A 19,766-nucleotide genomic window follows, 5' to 3' on the forward strand; every position below is an offset into this window, starting at 1 on the left:
TATAACCATTTCAAATTAATTATTTAAGAGTACACAAGAAATACTGAACTTCTGAAGGCTATTATTTTCATCATACCATAACATTAAATTAAAATATATTAATGGTGCCAGTCCTATGATTAAGAAAAATACATTTCCATCTGGTTAACAAACAAATTGCACCAAAATGGCTGAAATGTCCAATTCTTTTAAATATGCCCAAATTGTTCTCCTTATTTACCTGCTATACTTGTAGACATAGCTAAATGAACCTTTTAGATATAAGCCACTATTTGTTGGTTTCTCTTCCTTTCCAGTAAAATAAGTTTTATTGCTCGGTGTTTAAAGAGTTATAATCATTGTTAGAAATATCTCCTTTATTTACTGGCTTTTTATTTTTTTTTGTATCAGGCTGCTGAATATTTTCCAGTAACTTTTCTTCTTTCTTTCTTTTTCCCCTTTATTATGGCAGAGAAGAAAATTCAAGGTGCAACGACAACAGCTGTGAGACTTCTGTTAACCTCGACCCTCTGCCTACGATACAGGCCAGAGAAGGAATGTGCATGCGTGGGAACATACGGCATGCAGAGAGCCCAATAACTGGGATTTGACAAGATTATATGATACTGACAAATCTTATTAAGTTGATATCCCCTCATAGTTTTCCAGGTTCCCTCCCTCCCTTCCTTCATTCCTTGCTTCTTCCTTTCTTCTCTCTCTCTCTTACTTTTTAATGGGTTTTAGATTTTTACAGATTTTGAAAGGTGCTGTAATGTTACAAACTCTCTGGCCATTGAAAATCTCTTCAGAGACCAAAGGCACAGGTCCTCGTGACTGCACGGAAACTCATTCAAGAAACACACAGTGTGAATGTGAAAAATGAGCATTAGCCGAGTGGGAGCATTCCTGCCTTGCATTAAAATATTACGTAGAAACTGCAAGACGTCATGGGGGGAAATGAACTGCTTAAAGTAGTAATGATGTTTTTGAAATAAATAAGAGGCTACACTATCAAAAGTATGGAAGAATTCTGGAGCTGAGATCTGCTATTTTTTTACTTCAGGCCACAAATCCAGAGTCCACAGGCAGGGGAGCAACTTGGTCCCTGTGCCCTGAGGACAAGAAGGCAGAGATGAGGTTCTGCCAATGGAATGCTCACAGGCCCTGGTTTCTCTTCCTGGGTGGGCCATGGGGTAAATAATGTTAAAAGGAGAGGAAAACTTACAGCTTATTTATAGTAGAATGAATGTTATATAAAATAACACAATCATTAAGGCCAGACTGTGGTAGCAACTCATCTGTCTATTACTCACATCCCAGCCCAAAGCTTTGATGTATTTATTTCTATTACTCCTTCTGGAAAATGACACCGGTTCTTACTCTAGTACCTTTTACCTAAAGGTAAAGCATTTATGGTGGGGGAGTGCATTCTGGAGGAAAAAGATCAATTAGACTAAGCAAAGCTCTGTGCTGTCTCTCAGGTACCATCTCAATTGCTCATTTATTTCCCAGTAAAATGGAGATATCATGGCCCATGAGGAATAAGGATATGGTGTAATCCTTGATGGTTTAAATGAAGTGCAAATGGCCATCCAGGCTGTCCTACAGATACATTTCAGAGAGCATGCTTCACAATAGTGTACAGAGCCAGGTGCTGCATTTAGAGTACCACGGGTATGACAGTGGAGAAGCCGCTCATGCACTGCTAATGGGAAGGTAAACTGGTGAGACCTTTCTAAATTCCACACCAATATTTACCCTAAGATTTAGAAATGGACACAAGATCTCACGCATTGCTTCTACAATAAGACATACTCCTTTCATAAAATTTCACCGAGTTTCTACTTGGCAATAGGCAGTATGATACGAACTGGGAACAGTGAAAAGAACTAGCCTGGAATGAATTAACCAGCTTAAACATTAAGAGTTATATTCAATGGTGCTCACCATATCTTTATTTGTAACAGAAACACTCAGAAATGATGTAAACATTCATGGAAAAAATAGATACCTAAAAATTTATAGCATAGCCAATGGGTAGCATTTTATGCATCCAATATAAAATGGAAATTCAATGACATGGTAAAAATACCATTAGCGGGGCCAGAGTTGTGGCACAGGTTAATCCTCCACCTGCAGTGCCAGCATCCTGTATGGGTGCCAGTTCTAGTCCTGGCTGCTCCTCTTCAGATCCAGTTCTCTGGTATGGCCTGGGAAAGCAGTGGAAGATGGCTCAAGTGCTTGGGCCCCTGCATGCATGTGGGAGTCCTGGAAGAAGCTCCTGGCTCCTGGCTTCAGACTGATATAGTTCCGGCCATTGCGGCCATTTGGGAAGCAAATGAGCAGAAGGAAGATCTTTCTCTTTCTCTCCCCCTCTCACTATCTGTAACTCTACCTCTCAAATAAATAAATATTTTAAAAAATACCATTAGAAGTTAAGGATGAAAAAGGTACTTTTTTTATTTGACAGGTAGAGTTATAGACAGAGACAGAGGGAAAGGTCTTCCTTCCACTGGTTCACCCCCCAAATGGCCACCACAGCCGGCGCTGCGCCGATCTGGAGCCAGGAGCCAGGTGCTTCCTCCTGGTCTCCTGTGCGGGTGCAGGGCCCAAGCACCTGGGCCATCCTCCACTGCACTCCCAGGCCACAGCAGAGAGCTGGACTGGAAGAGGAGCAACCGGGACTAGAACCCGGTGCCCATACGGGATGCCGGCGCCACAGGCAGAGGATTAACCAAGTGAGCTACAGCGCCAGCCCTGAAAAAGATACTTATTTACAAAATACAATATATCAGGCAAGCTCAATTTAGTGCAAAAATATACATAATTGAAATAGAATATATATATACATATATATATATGAGAGAAAGCATGTGATACATGTCTTGCTTTGGCTTATTTCACATACCATAATGACTTCCAATTCCATCTCTTTTTTGTGTATGTGCAAATGTCACTATTTCATTATTTTTATGGCTAAGTAATATTCCATCATGTATATATACCACATTTTCTCTATCCAGTCATCAGCTGATGGATATCTAGGTTGATTCCATATCTCGGCTATTGTGAACTGGGCTGCAATAAACATGAGAATACAATACATCTTTCATATGCTGACTTGAGTTAATATTTATAGAGTGAGAATAAAAAACTTGTCAGTGTCTTATTATTTGGTATATAGTTATAAATATTGTCTTCACTGAATTATGCCATCTATAAAATAATATTATATATATAATTCTCTCCTTACTTTATGATCATTGTCATGAATCCTACATTATGTGATATTAATATGTCTATTTTCAAGAAAAATACTAAGTATGTGTAAGTATATATATCTACCTATGAAATAAATATGGCAAAATGTTGAAATCTGTTAAGCAAATTATATCATAAAAATAGACTATACAGAAAATACAGAGTAAAACATAGGGGAAAACAGACTAGTATGTTATACAGTCAAATATTAATAGGAGTGACAGCTTATTTTTCTAAATTACCTATAAATAATTATTGCTTTTATTATAAAAATTATAAAATACACATTTTTGGAGTAAAATGAGAATATAATAACTAATTTCCAACTTGGGTTGACAATATTGGATATTGTTATACACCCAACATCACACAGTAAGAAAATACTTCCTCTTGGTCTTAGGTGTTGGATATTGCAAAAATGTAAAATGAAATGCTTGAATCTAACTCTTGCAATTTAGCTGGATAAAGACAAAACAATGTGATCTGTGAAAAATAGAGTGAAGAAAAGAGAATATTGGAATATCTGTTTCTGAGGCCTCTTCTAGATATAAAATTTTGATTGTGTGGCAAGTGCGAATAAGTCCTTCCCACACACTCCAAATTAACAAAAAGCTCTGAATGTTATGACAAGACATATGGACCTAATCCCACTACAGTAGTTTGAAGATGATGCCAGATGATTCAAAAAATAATTAGCTGCCACATTAAGAAGCTATCTCTTGGGGCCAGCATTGTGGCGTAGTGGGTAAAGCCGCAACCTGGGATGCTTACATCCCATGTGGGTGCTGGTTCGTGTCCCAGCTGCTCCACTTCCGATTCAGCTCTCTGCTAATGGCCTGGGAAATGCAGGGGAAGATGGCCCAAGTATCTGGGCCCCTGCCACCCATGTGGGAGACCAGGAAGAAGCCTGTGGTCCCTGTGGCCATTGCAACCAACAGGAAGGTAAACCAATAGATGAAAGCTCACTTGCTCACTCTCTCTCTCATGTATGTGTGTGTGTGTGTGTGCATGCACACGCGCGCATCTCCTTCTCACTCTCTAATGTTTTCAAGTAAACAAATACATCTTTTTCTTAAGGATTTAAGATTTATTTATTTATTTGAAAGGTGGAGTTACACAGAGGGAGAGCAGCAGAGGCAGAGAGAAGACTTCCATTTTCTGGTTCACTCCCTAAATGGCCACAACAGCCAGGGTTGGGCCAGATTAAAGCCAGGATCCAGGAGCTACATCCAGGTCTTCCATTTGGGTGCAGGGACTCAAGAACTTGGGCTATCCTCCACTACCTTCCCAGGCACATTAGCAGGAAGCAGGATCAAAAGTGGATCAGAGAAGACTCGAACCCATGCCCAAATGGAATGCCAGTGCTGCAGGCATCAGCTTAACCAGCTACACCACAGTGCTGGCCCCAATACATAACATTTTTTTTAAAATAAACTATCTCCTTATAAATACATATTTATATTTATCATGTTCTAAAATAACTCTGGGGAAAATGGCAAACCATGTTAAGGAGATAAGATGTCATTTCCAACTGATCTTTCAACTTTTTTTTTTTTTTTTTTGAAAGGCAGAGTGGACAGTGAGAGAGAGAAAGAGAGAAAGGTCTTCCTTTGCCGTTGGTTCACCCTCCAATGGCTGCCGTGGCCGGCACACTGCGGCCGGCGCACCGCGCTGATCTGAAGCCAGGAGCCAGGTGCTTCTCCTGGACTCCCATGCGGGTGCAGGGCCCAAGGACCTGGGCCATCCTCCACTGCACTCCCTGGCCACAGCAGAGAGCTGGACTGGAAGAGGAGCAACCGGGACAGAATCCGGTGTGCCGGCGCCGCAGACGGAGGATTAGCCTATTGAGCTGCGGCGCCAGCCTGATCTTTCAACTTTTAAAAATAAAATCAACTCTTTTTAAAAGGAGAAAGTATGATAGTCTTTGTTATATGAGTAAAATTCTTGCTTAGATCACTGAGTTATTTATTCAGTTATTTAATTGTAGTTGAAAATATTACTATATTCTTCAGCAACTTAACATTTTGTGATAGTTAAGTCTCTCACCATATATTTTAACCCAAGATACAGTAAGTTGCAAGTTACTACAAGTCCCTATTTTATCACATCTCTATTAAAAAAAAAGTCTCCAGGCTACACCAACACCCAACACAAAAGTTAGAGCTCAAACTCCTTTGAAGCTCAGGAACACCTTCCCGAGACATTTTTTAAAAAATCCTTTGAATAATGAAGAACAGTGCTAAAAGAATGACTACTGAATAAATGAAAACTGCTTTTTAAAAACATTTTAAAATGCTTCTGTCCATCAGCAATTTCATTTTAACAAGCAGACAGATAAAGTGTCTTGAGTAACGTCAGTAAGCCTAATTGAAAGGGGGAGAACACGGAACTATGATGCAGGATTTGAAGTATATTTTAGTAGCTTATTAAACACTGGCCTAGGTAAATAGCTGCTCTTCTCCATGCCTCAGGGGAAAACTTCTTGGCTATGGAGGCTGATTAGTGTTAAGCATCTGAAAGCCATGGACTATAAAATAAAATCAATACCGTAACCTTAACTGTAAAAGTCAGAAAGATACTGGAAGAGTTCTAATTTAACAAGATTACAGATGAGTTTTTAGAGGAGAACATTTGGGGAAAAGCCATGCATTTAGAAACATTTATGCTACAAGACATCTCAAGGTTTCAGTTGCTACTAATGCTGTTATTATCCATGCTGGTAATGGTTAGGGTTGATTTAACTGATGTGTTACTTTAGTGAATTTACAGGAAAGTCCTAGAAATGATCTGGAACTTATTTCAAATAAAATCATTAGACTGAGGTGGTAAACTAATTGCTTGGGAGCAATTATGATTTGATGTGGGTTAGTGAGACAGGGAAAAAAAAAATCACAAAAATTTTAAGGTCACCAGTTCAGCAGCTCAATGCAAATATGATGCCTCTGTATAATAGTCTGTTTCTCTTAATGGAAAAGTAGGCAAAAATTGTCATAAATTGTAGTGTTTTTAAGTTCAACCTAAAACTGTATTTTCTTCCTGTAACAAATGTAAATGAAGAAAAAAGAACATTCTGTCAATGAAATTACCGTGATGGCATATTTATTATCCTAATGGTTTTAGAAATCACGTGAAATTGATCAGTAACAAAACCTCTATTTAGTAATGGACCAATTACATTTGCGAGATAATGTCAATGAAACAGAATATTGTCACAGGATAATGGTCTCCTATTGCTACATCCCTAGTCATTTAGAGAAAATAAATGTTGCCGTCTGGCTGAGTCATTTGTTTTCAAAGTAGGAGACACTGATCCCATAACAAGGTTCTGTTATAATAACTCAATCTCTGTCAATCATTTGTTGAACCAGAATGGTGCAGGACAAGACATGTATTTGTGAAAACTGTGCATTCCTCAGGTATAAGGCCTCTAGGCACATAAACAGTCCAATTATTGTTATTCAATCTGAGTGTTTAAAGAAGCACACGAAAAGTAATTTCAGAAACAGAAAAAAATTTTGAGTTCTCAAAAAGATCCACGTTAATGAAAGCTTACAGGTTTAAGTACATATTGGGTACATTTCATCCAAAATTACTCTGAGTAGAAGGGTCTCAGACTTAAGATTTTGGTATATTTGCATTTATATAATGAGATATCTTGGGGATGAGACTCTCAAGTCTTAAGTGTGAAAGTCACTTGTTTGGGGCTGGTGCTGTGGTGTAGCGAGTAAAGCCGCCGCCTACAGTGCCAGCATCCCATGTGGGTGCTGGTTCAAGACCCAGCTGCTCCACTTCTGATCCAGCTCTCTGCTATGGCCTGAGAAGACAGTGGAAGATGGCCCAAGCGGGAGACCTGGAGGAAGCTCCTGGCTCCTGGCTTTGGATCGGCGCAGCTTTGGCCAATGCAGCCATCTAAGGAGTGAACCAGCGGAGGGAAGACCTCTCTCTTTCTCTCTCAGCCTTTTCTTCTCTCTGTGTAACTCTTTCAAGTAAATAAATAAAAAATAAATCTTTAAAAAAAAAAAAGAAAGTCACTTGTTTTTCATACACATCTTACACACATTGTCTGAAAGTAATTTTATACAATATCTCCACTGCACCTGCAAGACACTGCACTTGACTGTGAATGGTTATGTGAGGTCAGGTATGGAATTTAATTTCGCATTTTTCAGCACTCAAAAAGTTTTAGATTTTTGAATGAGGAATGCTCAATCTGTCCTGAAGATCTTTAGATTCTTTGGCTCTAGTTGATTTAAAATAAAAAGTGCTGGGACCTGAAGGAAATTCAGTACATAGTTTTGTTATTTCATAGAAGGAAAAACTCAAGGTTCACTAAATTAAGAGATCTGTCAAAGGCACACCAGAATTTAGAGTTTCCTGATCAAAAGTATAGTGCTCTGGATAAAAGGCAAAATGACTAAAACAATAAATATACATGGCAATAACTATATATTTAATTTTTATATTTTGACATGTGTAGCTCATTGTAAATTGGGTATACATCACACGTCTCTACTAATGGCATTCTGGACATTAGGATTATTGATTAACACTATCTTATTGTACAATGGATTCTCAACCTGAGTTCAGCCCAAGGACTCCACTCACAGATCTCTGAGGAGCCCATGAACCACTACAAAATTATGGGCATTTATCAGTACTGAAGTTTCATGCATTAAGAAAAAGAAAACTATAATAGAGACTTTATAATTAGTTTGCAAAGCCATAAACATAATGTTATGATGACTTATTTGTGAGGCATTCTATGCAGTATTAATGAGAGCATGGGCTTCTTTGGCTAGACAGACAGGGGCTCCCATCTGCCTCTGCTACTTGTCATCCGTGTGCTCTATGTCTCTATGTCAAGTTTCTTAAACACTGTCATGATCAATTTAATAAACTGTGAGAAAGGGTCTTAGTAATACTCAAAAGCAAAAATACATGTGGACCTAGCTCAGCATCTGACAGACAGTAGGTGCTCACTAAAAGCCACAAATGGCAGTGGATCTTGGTTTCCTCATTTATATGTATTTGCTGAACATATTTTTAAAATTTATGTTCTTTCCTCAATAAATAAATGATACAGAAAAGGAGGAGGATAATAAATATAAAAGAATAGAAGCTGAAACAATAATATATACGGACCATATTTGGATCCTGACTAAAACAAAACAAACTTTAAGATACTCTGGGGAATTTGAACATGGATATTAGTTTATATGGAGCCAGCCCTGTGGCCCAGCAGGTTAAGCTGCTCTCTGCAGTGCTGGTTCAAGTCGTGTCCTCTGCTTCCAATCCAGCTCCCTGGAAAATTGTGCTTGAACTCTCATTTCAAATCAGTTTTTCTTCATATTTATCCATCAAAAACCCTCATACCTCCAATTTTTTGGGGGGGGCAAAAATCTTTTACTTTGCCACTAATATTGAGGTTGGATTTTTTTTTTAAAGATATATATTTTAGCATTTCAAAAATTTGTTTGACTACTCTTCAGATCTTTAAAAACTCATAAATTCACCTCTTTTCTACCACTGGAATTCTACAAGGTCTAGTTGAATTTTAAGTGCAGCTCCACAGGAAAACTGTCTGTCTACCCAAACTTGAGAAGCAGGGTCTAGATTCTCCTACTGCATTTATCCCTACATAGCTAAGTATATATACTGATTTTCTAAGCAGGTTGTAGGATGACAGTAAAAGAAAAAGAAAGTCTTTAAAAAAGAAGACATAAAGATCCCCCATCACTAATTAGCTGAATACTTTGGGCAAGACAGGCTTTCTGATCCTTGGACTGTTTAGGTATAACATAAAAAGCATGAATTATGTCTCACAAAGTGTTCTAATAATCTTTTATCTGTACTCGAAAAATCAATTTCTTACTGTATGTGATATTTTTAGTCTATTTACTCAAAAGACATTAGCTTTACAAACTGCTCCAAAATAAACCAAACACAAAATCAACGTGTATAAGGATTTGTAATAAAACTGTTTCTTATGCCAAGAAACATTGTATGGCACACTATGATCCTGTGTCCAATGAGTTTGCCACTTACCCTATTTTAAGTTAGGTTCCATCAATCTAGAAGCTTGGTATTAAACAGAAAGTTGTTTTTCAAATTACTTTTCTACTGTGGAATTTCTGCAATATACTCTATTTTCAAATCATGAAGGCTCCAGAGCACAGAAATATGAGTACAAGTTTCCCAGGATAATCAGCTCCAGCCTTTCTAGAATATATACACATTTGCCCCATCCAAAATGCTACTCTTAGAACTCATGAAAGGAAGACAAATATTTGTCAACTGGTATGCAATGTGAGGAATTCTGGCAAAAGCCTTCACCAATAATTTGTTATTTTCTTTTATATCTTGGAGATGCTCATGTTATGAGGCTTCAACTGTGGCAGTGTAGTTAATGAGAATAAAATATACTACGATGGAAATGTCCCTGAAGTTTTCTTCCCAACGTCATTATAGGGCATGGAGATTCACTTATGGCTCTTGACTTGTGTTCTTTTCCATAAGAAGCTAGACAAAGGAACTTAAAAATTGTGCTTCAATATTAAATGCAAACCAGATCTTCCTCACATTTATCCATCAAAAGCACTTGTATCTCTCTCTTATTTTTTTTTTCTGGTTCAAAAATTTGATATTTGAACATTTGCTATTTAATCCTTGTGATACAAACACCAGGAATGTAAGGAATTGTTGGTGTTCTATCAGGTCCCCAAAGGGAGCTTAAAGTTCTTCCAGTGAAGTTATAAAGCTGTGTGCCCTGCCATTTTTTAAGACTTCACTAAATGTTAATCACTCCCAGATAGTAGATATTCAACCATTTATGAACACTGCTTATTCACTCAGCTCTCACAACTATTGAGAAATCTCGAAATTACATCATTTGTCAGACTTCAGTTTGGGCTACAGCACTGTTTTTTCAAAGTTTGAACCTAGGACTAACATTCCCTAGGGATTCCTCGATGGAAATAAAAGGTTCTGAAGTTAGAAACATAATAAACATGTCCAGCCAATAACCACTCCTGAATATTCACAGACACAGTGTTATATTAAATATCCTATATACTCATTCATGAATAAAAATAATTTTTGTTAAAATAGAAGAGTCCAAAATTAGCTGACAACTCTTATATCTAGCACATCTATTAACAACCTTAGGTTCTCATTAAGAAATGCTGGTCTCTGATTCTGGTTCTGTCAGCATGCTGCCACGTTCCTATTTACTGTTGTTTATTTCCTGATTAAGCTCATGATACTAAATGGGCATTATTACTCTCTAGTACCCAGTGTTCCCTTGGGCCCTTTGGCTTAATTCATTTGCTATCCAACAGAAGTCTATAAAGTGCAAACTGAAATTTAGTACATCTAAGGCTATCTTACTAACTAGAATAGTTAGTAAGATATCTTTATGAGTTAGAAATCATTATGAGTTAGAAATACATTAAAGCCTCAGAAAGACTTGCTGTAGAAACTTACTTATACAACTATATATTTTTTAATTTTTATTTATTTATTCTTTTGAAGATGGATTTACTTATTTGAAAGAGTTACAGAAAGGGAGGGAGAGAAAGAGAGAGACAGATCTTCCATCTGCTGGTTCACTCTCCAGATGGCCACAATGACCAGGGCTAGGCCAGGCCAGGAGCTTCATCTGGGTCTCTCATTTGGGTGCCAGGGGCCCACACACTTGGGCCATCTTCCGCTGCTTTTCCCAGGACATTAGCAAGGGGCTGGTTCAGAAGAGGAGCAGCTGGGACATAAACCGAACCAGCACCCATTATGGGATGCCAGCATTGCAGATGGCAGCTTTACCTGTTATGCTACAACATCAGCCTCAATTATAATTTTTTTTTTTAAAATAGTGCTTTATTTTCTAGTAACTACAGCAACCAGAACACAGTACCTAATTATTGTCTATTTGAGATCCCAGTGTAGTTTTTTAAACTACTGTTAAAATTATAATCACATACCAATATAGCAAGTATTGTAAGTTTTTACTAATATGTCAATTATTTTATTTAAAGTTTTATGTCTCATTTGTGCTTAAAAATAAGTTATCTCAGAGCCATAGAGACAGCCTCCTCATAATTCGGCTTATATTACTTATTTTCTGTGAAGTCCCCCCTTTTTTCTTTTTTTAATTTTTTGACAGGCAGAGTGGTCAGTGAGAGAGAGAGAGACAGAGAAAGGTCTTCCTTTTGCCATTGGCTCACCCTCCAATGGCCGCCGCGGCCAGCGCACTGCGGCCAGCGCACCGCGCTGATCCGATGGCAGGAGCCAGGAGCCAGGTGCTTTTCCTGGTCTCCCATGGGGTGCAGGGCCCAAGCACCTGGGCCATCCTCCACTGCACTCCCGGGCCACAGCAGAGAGCTGGTCTGGAAGAGGGGCAACCGGAACAGAATCCGGCGCCCCGACCAGGACTAGAACCCAGTGTGCCGGTGCCGCAAGGCAGAGGATTAGCCTAGTGAGCCGCGGCGCTGGCCACAAGTGACTTTCACACTTAAGACTTTTTTCTTAATAGCAAAAATTTTTTTTTCTGTTCAGCAGGTCAAGTGCCAGAAACTTGGTTTATCCATATTTGTGTACTCAGTGTCTACAAAAATTTTTGCATATAATAGGGATTTGAGAAATATTACTTGAGCCAAATTATCTCAAATTCTAAATGTGCAGAAATCAATAAAATTTTATTGCATATTAAGTCTTTGAATTTAAATTTTATCTAAGACTATAAATTGTTTAAACACACATCAGATGAAGAAGCTGATTTTTCATTTAAAAATCTCCAGCTGGCTGGTGCTGTGGTGTAGTGGGTAAAGCCACTGCCTGCAGTCCTGGCTGCTCCACTTCCGATCTAGCTCTCTGCCATGTCCTGGGAAAGCAGCAGAAGGTGGCTCAAGTACTTGGGCCCCTGCACCAGTGTGGGAGACCTGGAAGAAGCTCCTGGCTTCTGGCTTCGGATCGGCGCAGCTCAGCGGATGGAAAACCTCTCTCTCTCTTTGCCTCGCCTTCTCTCTCTGTGTAACTCTGACTTTCAAATAAATAAATTAATTAAAAAAAAAAGAAATTCCCAGCTGCATTACTGTATTTTGATCACTAAACGTCTGTTAAATAATGTTCCAGGAGTTCTACAATCATACTTAGATGAATGAATGACCACTAGAATGGCAATGGCAAAGTAACTTTGATAAAGAATTATTCCAAATGTCAAACATATAATTTATCTATTAAACTGATCATTGAAATAAAACTGAATTTAGTCTCACGAAAGTAATTTGAATTAGAGGAAAAAAACCATGTCCCATCTTTTGTTTTTCCTTTTAAATCAGAAGTTACAAAGGATTACTCTAACCATTTCAAGAGAAGTACATTATCTAGGAATTAAATCTAATACAACTCAGATAGAAAAAAACTCAAGACAGATAGTATCTCAATGGAATTTTTTGTGGAGTAAATATTGGAATAAAAGAAATTTTCAACCTGCAAATTGACAGACTGAAATTGATTCTATTAATTTAATAATTAAAATCTTAAATTATGGAAAATAGAATTTAAAAAAGAAAAATTTTAATTTAGGTGGAAGCACTCAGAAGTTTAGGACCAGGGGACTCATACAAAGAGACAAAGAAAGGAGATACATTCTAAAATTTAAGAAGGACTGAGCAGTTGCTCTCTAGCCCCTTGTTGATGGTACAATGCTATTTTCCTTTTTCTTTCCTTCTTTATGTGTAAAAGAACATAAACTAAAAATAATTTATTTCACTACTCATCAGAAGAAATTCAAGCAAATTACATGGCCCCAATTAAGTGTTTAGCACTATTCAATAGTGTTTAAAAATTTTATGCCTGTATTTTGTAAAATTATAAATTATAATTTTTATGATAAATGTTAACCATTTTGTTTTCAAAAGACAAATATACAATCAATTATGTTTGTAATATGCTAAAATAAAGCATTTTTCATTAAACAACTACCAACTGCAAAACATCATTATATGAATTTAGATTTATTTTATGATCTTGACTAAACGGCCAATGCGGCCATCTAGGCAGCAGATGAAAGATCTCTCTCTCTCTCTCTCCCTATCTCTCTCTGTAACTCTGCCTTTCAAATAAAAAAAAATCTTTAAAAAAAGTGGTTATATGCATTTTTTGCCATTTATAAATATAAGCATATTGTGATCAACCTAGGAGTTACTTAGCAGCAGTTAGTGCAGAAACAAGTATTAGACCTGTCAAAGCCATCACAAATACAGGAGTGGCACGCAATACATGCTCTCCAGAGATCCCTCCTGGCAGGTAGGTAAATGTAAAGAACACTTGAAGATGGGCAAGAGCAACCATGGGGCATTTTGTTTTTCAAATTTAAAAAAAAAAGGCAATTTTCTAAGAACAAAAGGACTGCATTGGGCTTAGCAAATTTATAAAGATAGTACTGTACTGCCCTCATTTTTCCATTGTAGTTGAAGTCTTCTTTCCACAATGGCTTATTATGTGAATTACAAAGTCTTCAGGATATTCAGAATGAAAGTGACAGAGTTTTTCTTAGGCATACTAGAGAATGGAACATCCTTTCTTACTCTCAATATAATATGCAGTTGCAGACTTCCCCAATAATTCTAGCCATCTTGACAATAGAAAATTACGGAGACAATATAACAGTTTTACAAAGAGAAAGAATGACAGTTTCCCTTCTACTTTTCAAAAATGTTTTATAATATGATTTGAGATCAGCTTTATTCAACAGGCTGGAAGAGGAATCAATTCTTAGTAAAGTGACACTCTCTATGATAAAGAACACCTACACTTCTGAACAATACATCCATTCCCACACGTTCACAGTGTTGTTATTATTACCAGTAGAAGCCTTTCCAGAATAATCTGTGACAGGGAAAACATGACTTTGGAATAAACTGACAATAAAATATAAAACAAGCAATAAAATATAAAGGGTTGAGGGTTTTGTTTTTATTCTCACTTCTGCAAGCCTGGTAAAAGTCTCTAATATTTCTTGTCCTCACTAACAGGACTGGGTTCTGTTTATCAATGGCTCATTTATCCAACAAATATTTGTTTTGCCACTACTGTGCATCAAGTGTTGTGTTGGGTGCTGATTATAGTAACGGACGAAACAGAGGTCTGTGCCCTCACAGTGGAGACAGATTTAAACAATTAATTCCCTAAATAAATGAGTTACATATTGTGAGTACAATGAAGGAACAGTCATGGGTGTCAAGAAATAAAAACAGGAAGGCCTAATTTAGCTTGAAATTCCTCAATTGAAGGATTTTCTAGCTGGGGGGGTTAGAAGAGCATTGCAGAGAGGATGGTCCTGGGTACTGCATTTCCAAGCTGATACAAAGCAGTGGGCTGCAGTGCCAGCCTGGAACAGCAGACCAGCACTGGCGGAGGCTGCAGTGTGGGGAGGCCAGGCCTGTCAGTCCTCTGAGGGAATTCTGATTTTGCCCTGAGAGTGCTGGGAACAGAGTCAATCTGCTTACGTTTTCTAGATAAAATACGACTCACTTCTATGGAAGCTTTGAGGGAGAGATGTAACTTTAAGAAATAGATATTATTTGGTTCTATGGACTCAGACTTACTCTTTTTTCTCTGTTCGTTTTAATGTGGCGCACCATATATACCTATTCTTCTTTCTCACAATCAGAGGAAGACTAGAAAGCATGGAAATAGAAAACCTGCGATGTCTGTTGGTATGTGCACATGTATGCAAATAAGGTTTTGTGTCAGCAGAATAAAAATGTTTTTGAAAAGTGTCCTTTAAAACAAATCTGCATTTAAAAAAAAAGTGAAACAAAGGAGCTCTAGAGTATGCTGAGCAATCTTCGCTTAGCCCTTTTGGCCAAAGTCAATTCCTTACTCAAAACCCCTTTATTGGCTGCTCAGAGTTTTTATAGCAAGTACCCTAGGGTCTGAAGAGTAGTGAAAGATCTTCATGGAGAAAGCAGACCTGGAAGGTGGCTCTCCTTTGACATGTTGAGATCTTAACTAGTGAAGAAGTGAGAGTGCAGAGGGTGGGGCCAGGGGAAGACACAAAATCACAGCCAAGGGCTGACTTGAGGCAGGAAGTTGGGAATGGCTGTGTGCGACCCGCGCCATGTGTATTTTTACTGAAATCATTCCGTGAATATAATCCACTGAAGGAGCTAAGGACATGCCATTTCAAGATATACCAAATTCACAAATTGATTATTTCAAGCTGAAATTACTTGCAGAACTGTAACTTCAGAAAGGGCTGTCTGGCCTGTCTTTTCCTAAATGCACGAAGCCACAAGGGTTTTTTTGTTCTTCACATTTCATGGCCAGAAAATGGCTTGATCATCAGAGACTAGGAAGTCCGGTTGCAATGAACCGAATAAAGAACTAACCATACCTTCCACTAGCTTCTATTTCCCACATATCTGTTCACGACATCCCTAGAATTTACCACCTTATGCTGGAGATCCACTTGTCCTTTCATTTCTTCATGGATTTCTTGTTTTGTCTAAAATGTATATAAGCATCTGCTTTGGTCATTTCTTTGGACTTCATTCTCATATGAAGATCTCCATGTGCAGGAAAAACTAACAAAACTTGGGTACCCTTGTCTTGTGAATCCCCTCTTACAGTAACCGAGTTCCTAAATCCAGTCAAAGAACTAAGAGGGGTAAAAAGGATCTCTCCCTCCCTTATATCACGCTGGTTCAATTATGGAATTGGGGATAAATAAAACTTAAGAAAAGGGCCGACCTTTTACTTTGAGGTCCTGGAAGAATCTCCTTATTACTCACCTTGATCTCTTTCATGCCATGTTCGACTTCCAGCAGCTGGTGAATTTGGAGAGGGGTAAAAGTCTCCTGTAGGACTTGGTTCCATATTTTCATCTATGGATATAGTTTTGGGTCTTTTGCTGTTAAAATATGACAATAGTTATATTACTGGGATTTCTGGGAAGATGTATAGCATTTGACTTGAGAAGATTCTTACTGCGGAAATATCTATACAAAAGAAGTTAACAGTATCTCAGAATCATTCCAAGTATTCAAAATATCAACAGGAATAGCAAATAACTCCAGTGGTTTATACCATTTATTATACTATCTTATACCTTCTCCTACCAAACAAGTAAAGTGTTCATTACACTTTTTATCTTTTCAAATGTATTCACAGAGAAATTTCAGCAATAAAAAATTAACTTTTAATGTGATCTGTCTACTAGTATTAAAATTGTGACAGAATTGTGATTGTACCTTATTCTTATTGTAATTGCCACTGATATTAATGATGTTCATTTGTATAGCACTTGCCACTGACAATGTAAACTTTTCCTATTCATTCAAAGATAGGTTAATGGAGTAGAAAAGAACAGAGCTTCAAAAGCAGACAACCTATTATCAAATCTTGACTAGGCCACTTATTAGTTCTTATTAGTTAGCTCTTTAACCTTTCTAAACTCAGTTTAGTCATCTGTAAAATGGAAACAATAAAACATAGTTCAAAGGAGGATGGCGGAGAGGATTAAATAAATTATTAAATGTAACACTCTTATGTAACTGACCTTTAGAATATACTTAAAATAGTAATTAGCAATAGTAACCCTATAATTAATAATAATAATAATGTATTGTATTTTGCTGACTATAAACTATTTCATATATTCTTAATTTTTCTTTAAACACTGGGGTACTGATCCTTTATTCTTAAAGATTAACCATGTAAAAAAGGCACTGCCAAATTCAAGCCAAACAGAAAACTTCACCTCAATTATTATTATGGTTCACCTCAATTATTTAAAAAAGCAAATACCTAGAGAAAAGATTAAACAGCTTTGCTCTGGAATTTGTGATGCTCTTATATTGATATAAGAGCATATTTAATATATTAACAATATAATATATTTTATATATTAATATTTTATATAAGTGTATATTATCACTCTGGAAAGGAGATGGGTCTTGAAATGGTGAAGACCCAACTCAAAAAAAAACACCCAAAATAATACATCTGTACTACTTATCCATCTTGACTGAAGGTTACACTTGGAATATCAGCAGACAGAATGAGAATGCCAATAAAGGACTTAAAAGCAAAGAAAACTCACTCTAGCGCCTCCCCAACATATACTAGCTAAAGCAAGTTGCAGAGCAGGCAGTACATTCATGATAACTGAGAATGAACTAAATTAGTCAAAGATTATCAACTAATTGAACACTTTGGAAAACTATGCTCTAGCATAAGGACTTTAATTTAAGGTTAGATAAATGATACACTTCACTTTTGATATTTCATTATCCCAAGCTTGGAAGTGGTATTAAGGGTAACAGTTACCAGGTTGGACCAGTTATAAGCCAGGGATTACTGCCATAGCAACATCATTTTCAAAGTCACCAAAAGAATTGGCTAACTCATAGAAGACTATTTCATACAACAGGATAAAAATCACATTAATTTTCGTAATTCCCTTTTTCCCCAACAAAGATTTTAAAAGGTGCTTTGGATAATGACATTTAATTGCAAATATCACAAGAAATTTAATTAGGAAAGATTCAAAATCTGCATACTATTAGCAAAAATCGTTTTATTTCTCTTCTTACCCACCTATCTACCTACCTGCATACCTACCTAACCACCTGCATATCTGCCTCTCTCTATGTATATGTGTGTGAATATCTATATATATACACATATATATATGTATATGTATATCTGCATGTAGGCTGAGAACTTGAGCAGCTCCTTTTTCAATTACCTGCTTGGTGGAGAAGACAGCGACCTTTGGAGATTAACCCCAGAGTTCATGTCATGGTAATATGGTTGGCTCGGGATTTCTCCAATTGGGAAGTTGACTCCAGTTCCCTGGGTTATGGGCGCTGAGGAATAAAATGAACAGAAACATTGGGAATGGCATCCACACTTGTCATTTCTATTCCAATGTAATAATGTAATATTTTCCATGCTTCTGAACAACATTGCGGAAAATTCTCTTTACCTTAAGACTCTAATACCCGCCATATCCTGGGGTAGGAACTAGAATCTTTCCCATCATACTGCTGTGCAAATTCAGAAATCGAGGGTATTCAGAGATAATCATTCATTCCTACTTTCCCTAATCCCACTTGCCAAGCTCCCTCACTAATCCCTCTGAAACAGTTGCCACTACCTCCATCACCCCACTGCTCTACAGACAGAGGTCTTGCAGGAAACAGTATCTGACTCCTGTTGCTCAGCACCAAGTTGCCTTACATTAAGTGTGCTCTCAAAAATCAAATCAATGTTCAATAACTAAATACAAAAGAGTTTTACAAATAAATACCAATGGTTATTATTTTATTAACCTTATCAACACTGATATTAGAATAAATTAGAAATTCAGTTATAATTATTTCATATAAAGACTTGTATTAGGGCAGGTATATAAGTGAAATTTGTGAATATAGAATAAAAGCCAAGGTTTTCTTTTCAAAGTATGTATGCAGTTTCATACAGGAATGTAAGCTTTATTCAATAGTCATGCCCTTTTTTAATTGAAAGCTTTTATTTAATAAATATAAATTTCATAAGTACAACTTTTGGATTATAGTGGTTCTTCCCTCCATACTCACCCTCCCATGCCCACCATCCCACCTCCTACTCCCTCTCCCATACTATTCTTCATTAAGATTTATTTTTAATTATCTTTATATACTAAGTAAAGATTTCAACAGTTTTCGCCCACACAGACACACAAAGTATAAAGTACTGTTTGAAGATTAGTTTTACTGTTAATTCTCATAGTACAACTCATTAAGGACAGAGGTTCTACGTGGGGAGCAACTGCACAGTGACTCCTGTTGTTGATTTAATAATCGACACTCTTACTTATGACGTCAGTGATCACCCAAGGCTCTTGTCATGAGCTGCCAAAGCTATGGAAGCCTCTTGAGTCCACAAACTCTGACCTTATTTAGACAAGGCCATAGTCAAAGTGGAAGTTCCCTCCTCCCTTCAGAGAAAGGAACCTCCTTCTTTGATGGTCCCTTCTTTCCTCTGGGATCTCATTCACAGAGATCCTTCGTGTAGATCATTTTTTGCCACAGTGTCTCGGCTTTCCATGCCTGAAATGCTCTCCTGGGCTTTTTAGTTGGATCCGAATGCCTTAAGAGCTGATTCTGAGGCATGCCTTTCTTAAAAGAAAATTTATACTACAAATTTGTAAGTAATTTGAAATATATTTAGGCAGTTTTATACTATAAGGTTCTAATGTGAAAAATTAATGTTTGAATTTACTCATATATGAAGAAGAAAAGTTTTTGTGTATAGTTGTACTTTTGTACACTGGATTATATATATTCAAATTAAAAAAATATTTAGACATCTTGAATAAATCTACAAGACAGCATGTTGTATTGCAATGAACACAGTTTTGGGAGGTAAACAGCCTTTTAGTTTGAACTCCCTCTGCCACTGATGGGCTTTCAGACTCAGTTTCCTAAACCATAAGATGAGAATAATAATAACCTACCACATAGGATTATGTTGAGCATGAA

At 37.1% G+C, this 19,766-nt stretch overlaps 1 protein-coding gene across 35 annotated transcripts in view; it reads right to left on the minus strand.

Moving 5' to 3' along the window:
- NFIB (nuclear factor I B) overlaps positions 1-19,766 on the minus strand; it is a 483,250-nt gene that overhangs the window by 45,746 nt on the left and 417,738 nt on the right. For all 35 annotated transcript variants that reach the window (XM_051857951.2, XM_051857943.2, XM_051857921.2 and 32 more), the window contains 2 exons: positions 17,990-18,110; positions 16,032-16,150 (listed from right to left, as the gene is read on the minus strand). In XM_051857951.2, coding sequence (XP_051713911.1) covers positions 16,032-16,150; positions 17,990-18,110 — 240 coding nt within the window. The remainder of the gene's footprint in view (positions 1-16,031; positions 16,151-17,989; positions 18,111-19,766) is intronic.

Source organism: Oryctolagus cuniculus, chromosome 1 (assembly GCF_964237555.1).
Source record: "Oryctolagus cuniculus chromosome 1, mOryCun1.1, whole genome shotgun sequence".
Taxonomy (NCBI): Eukaryota; Metazoa; Chordata; class Mammalia; order Lagomorpha; family Leporidae; genus Oryctolagus; species Oryctolagus cuniculus.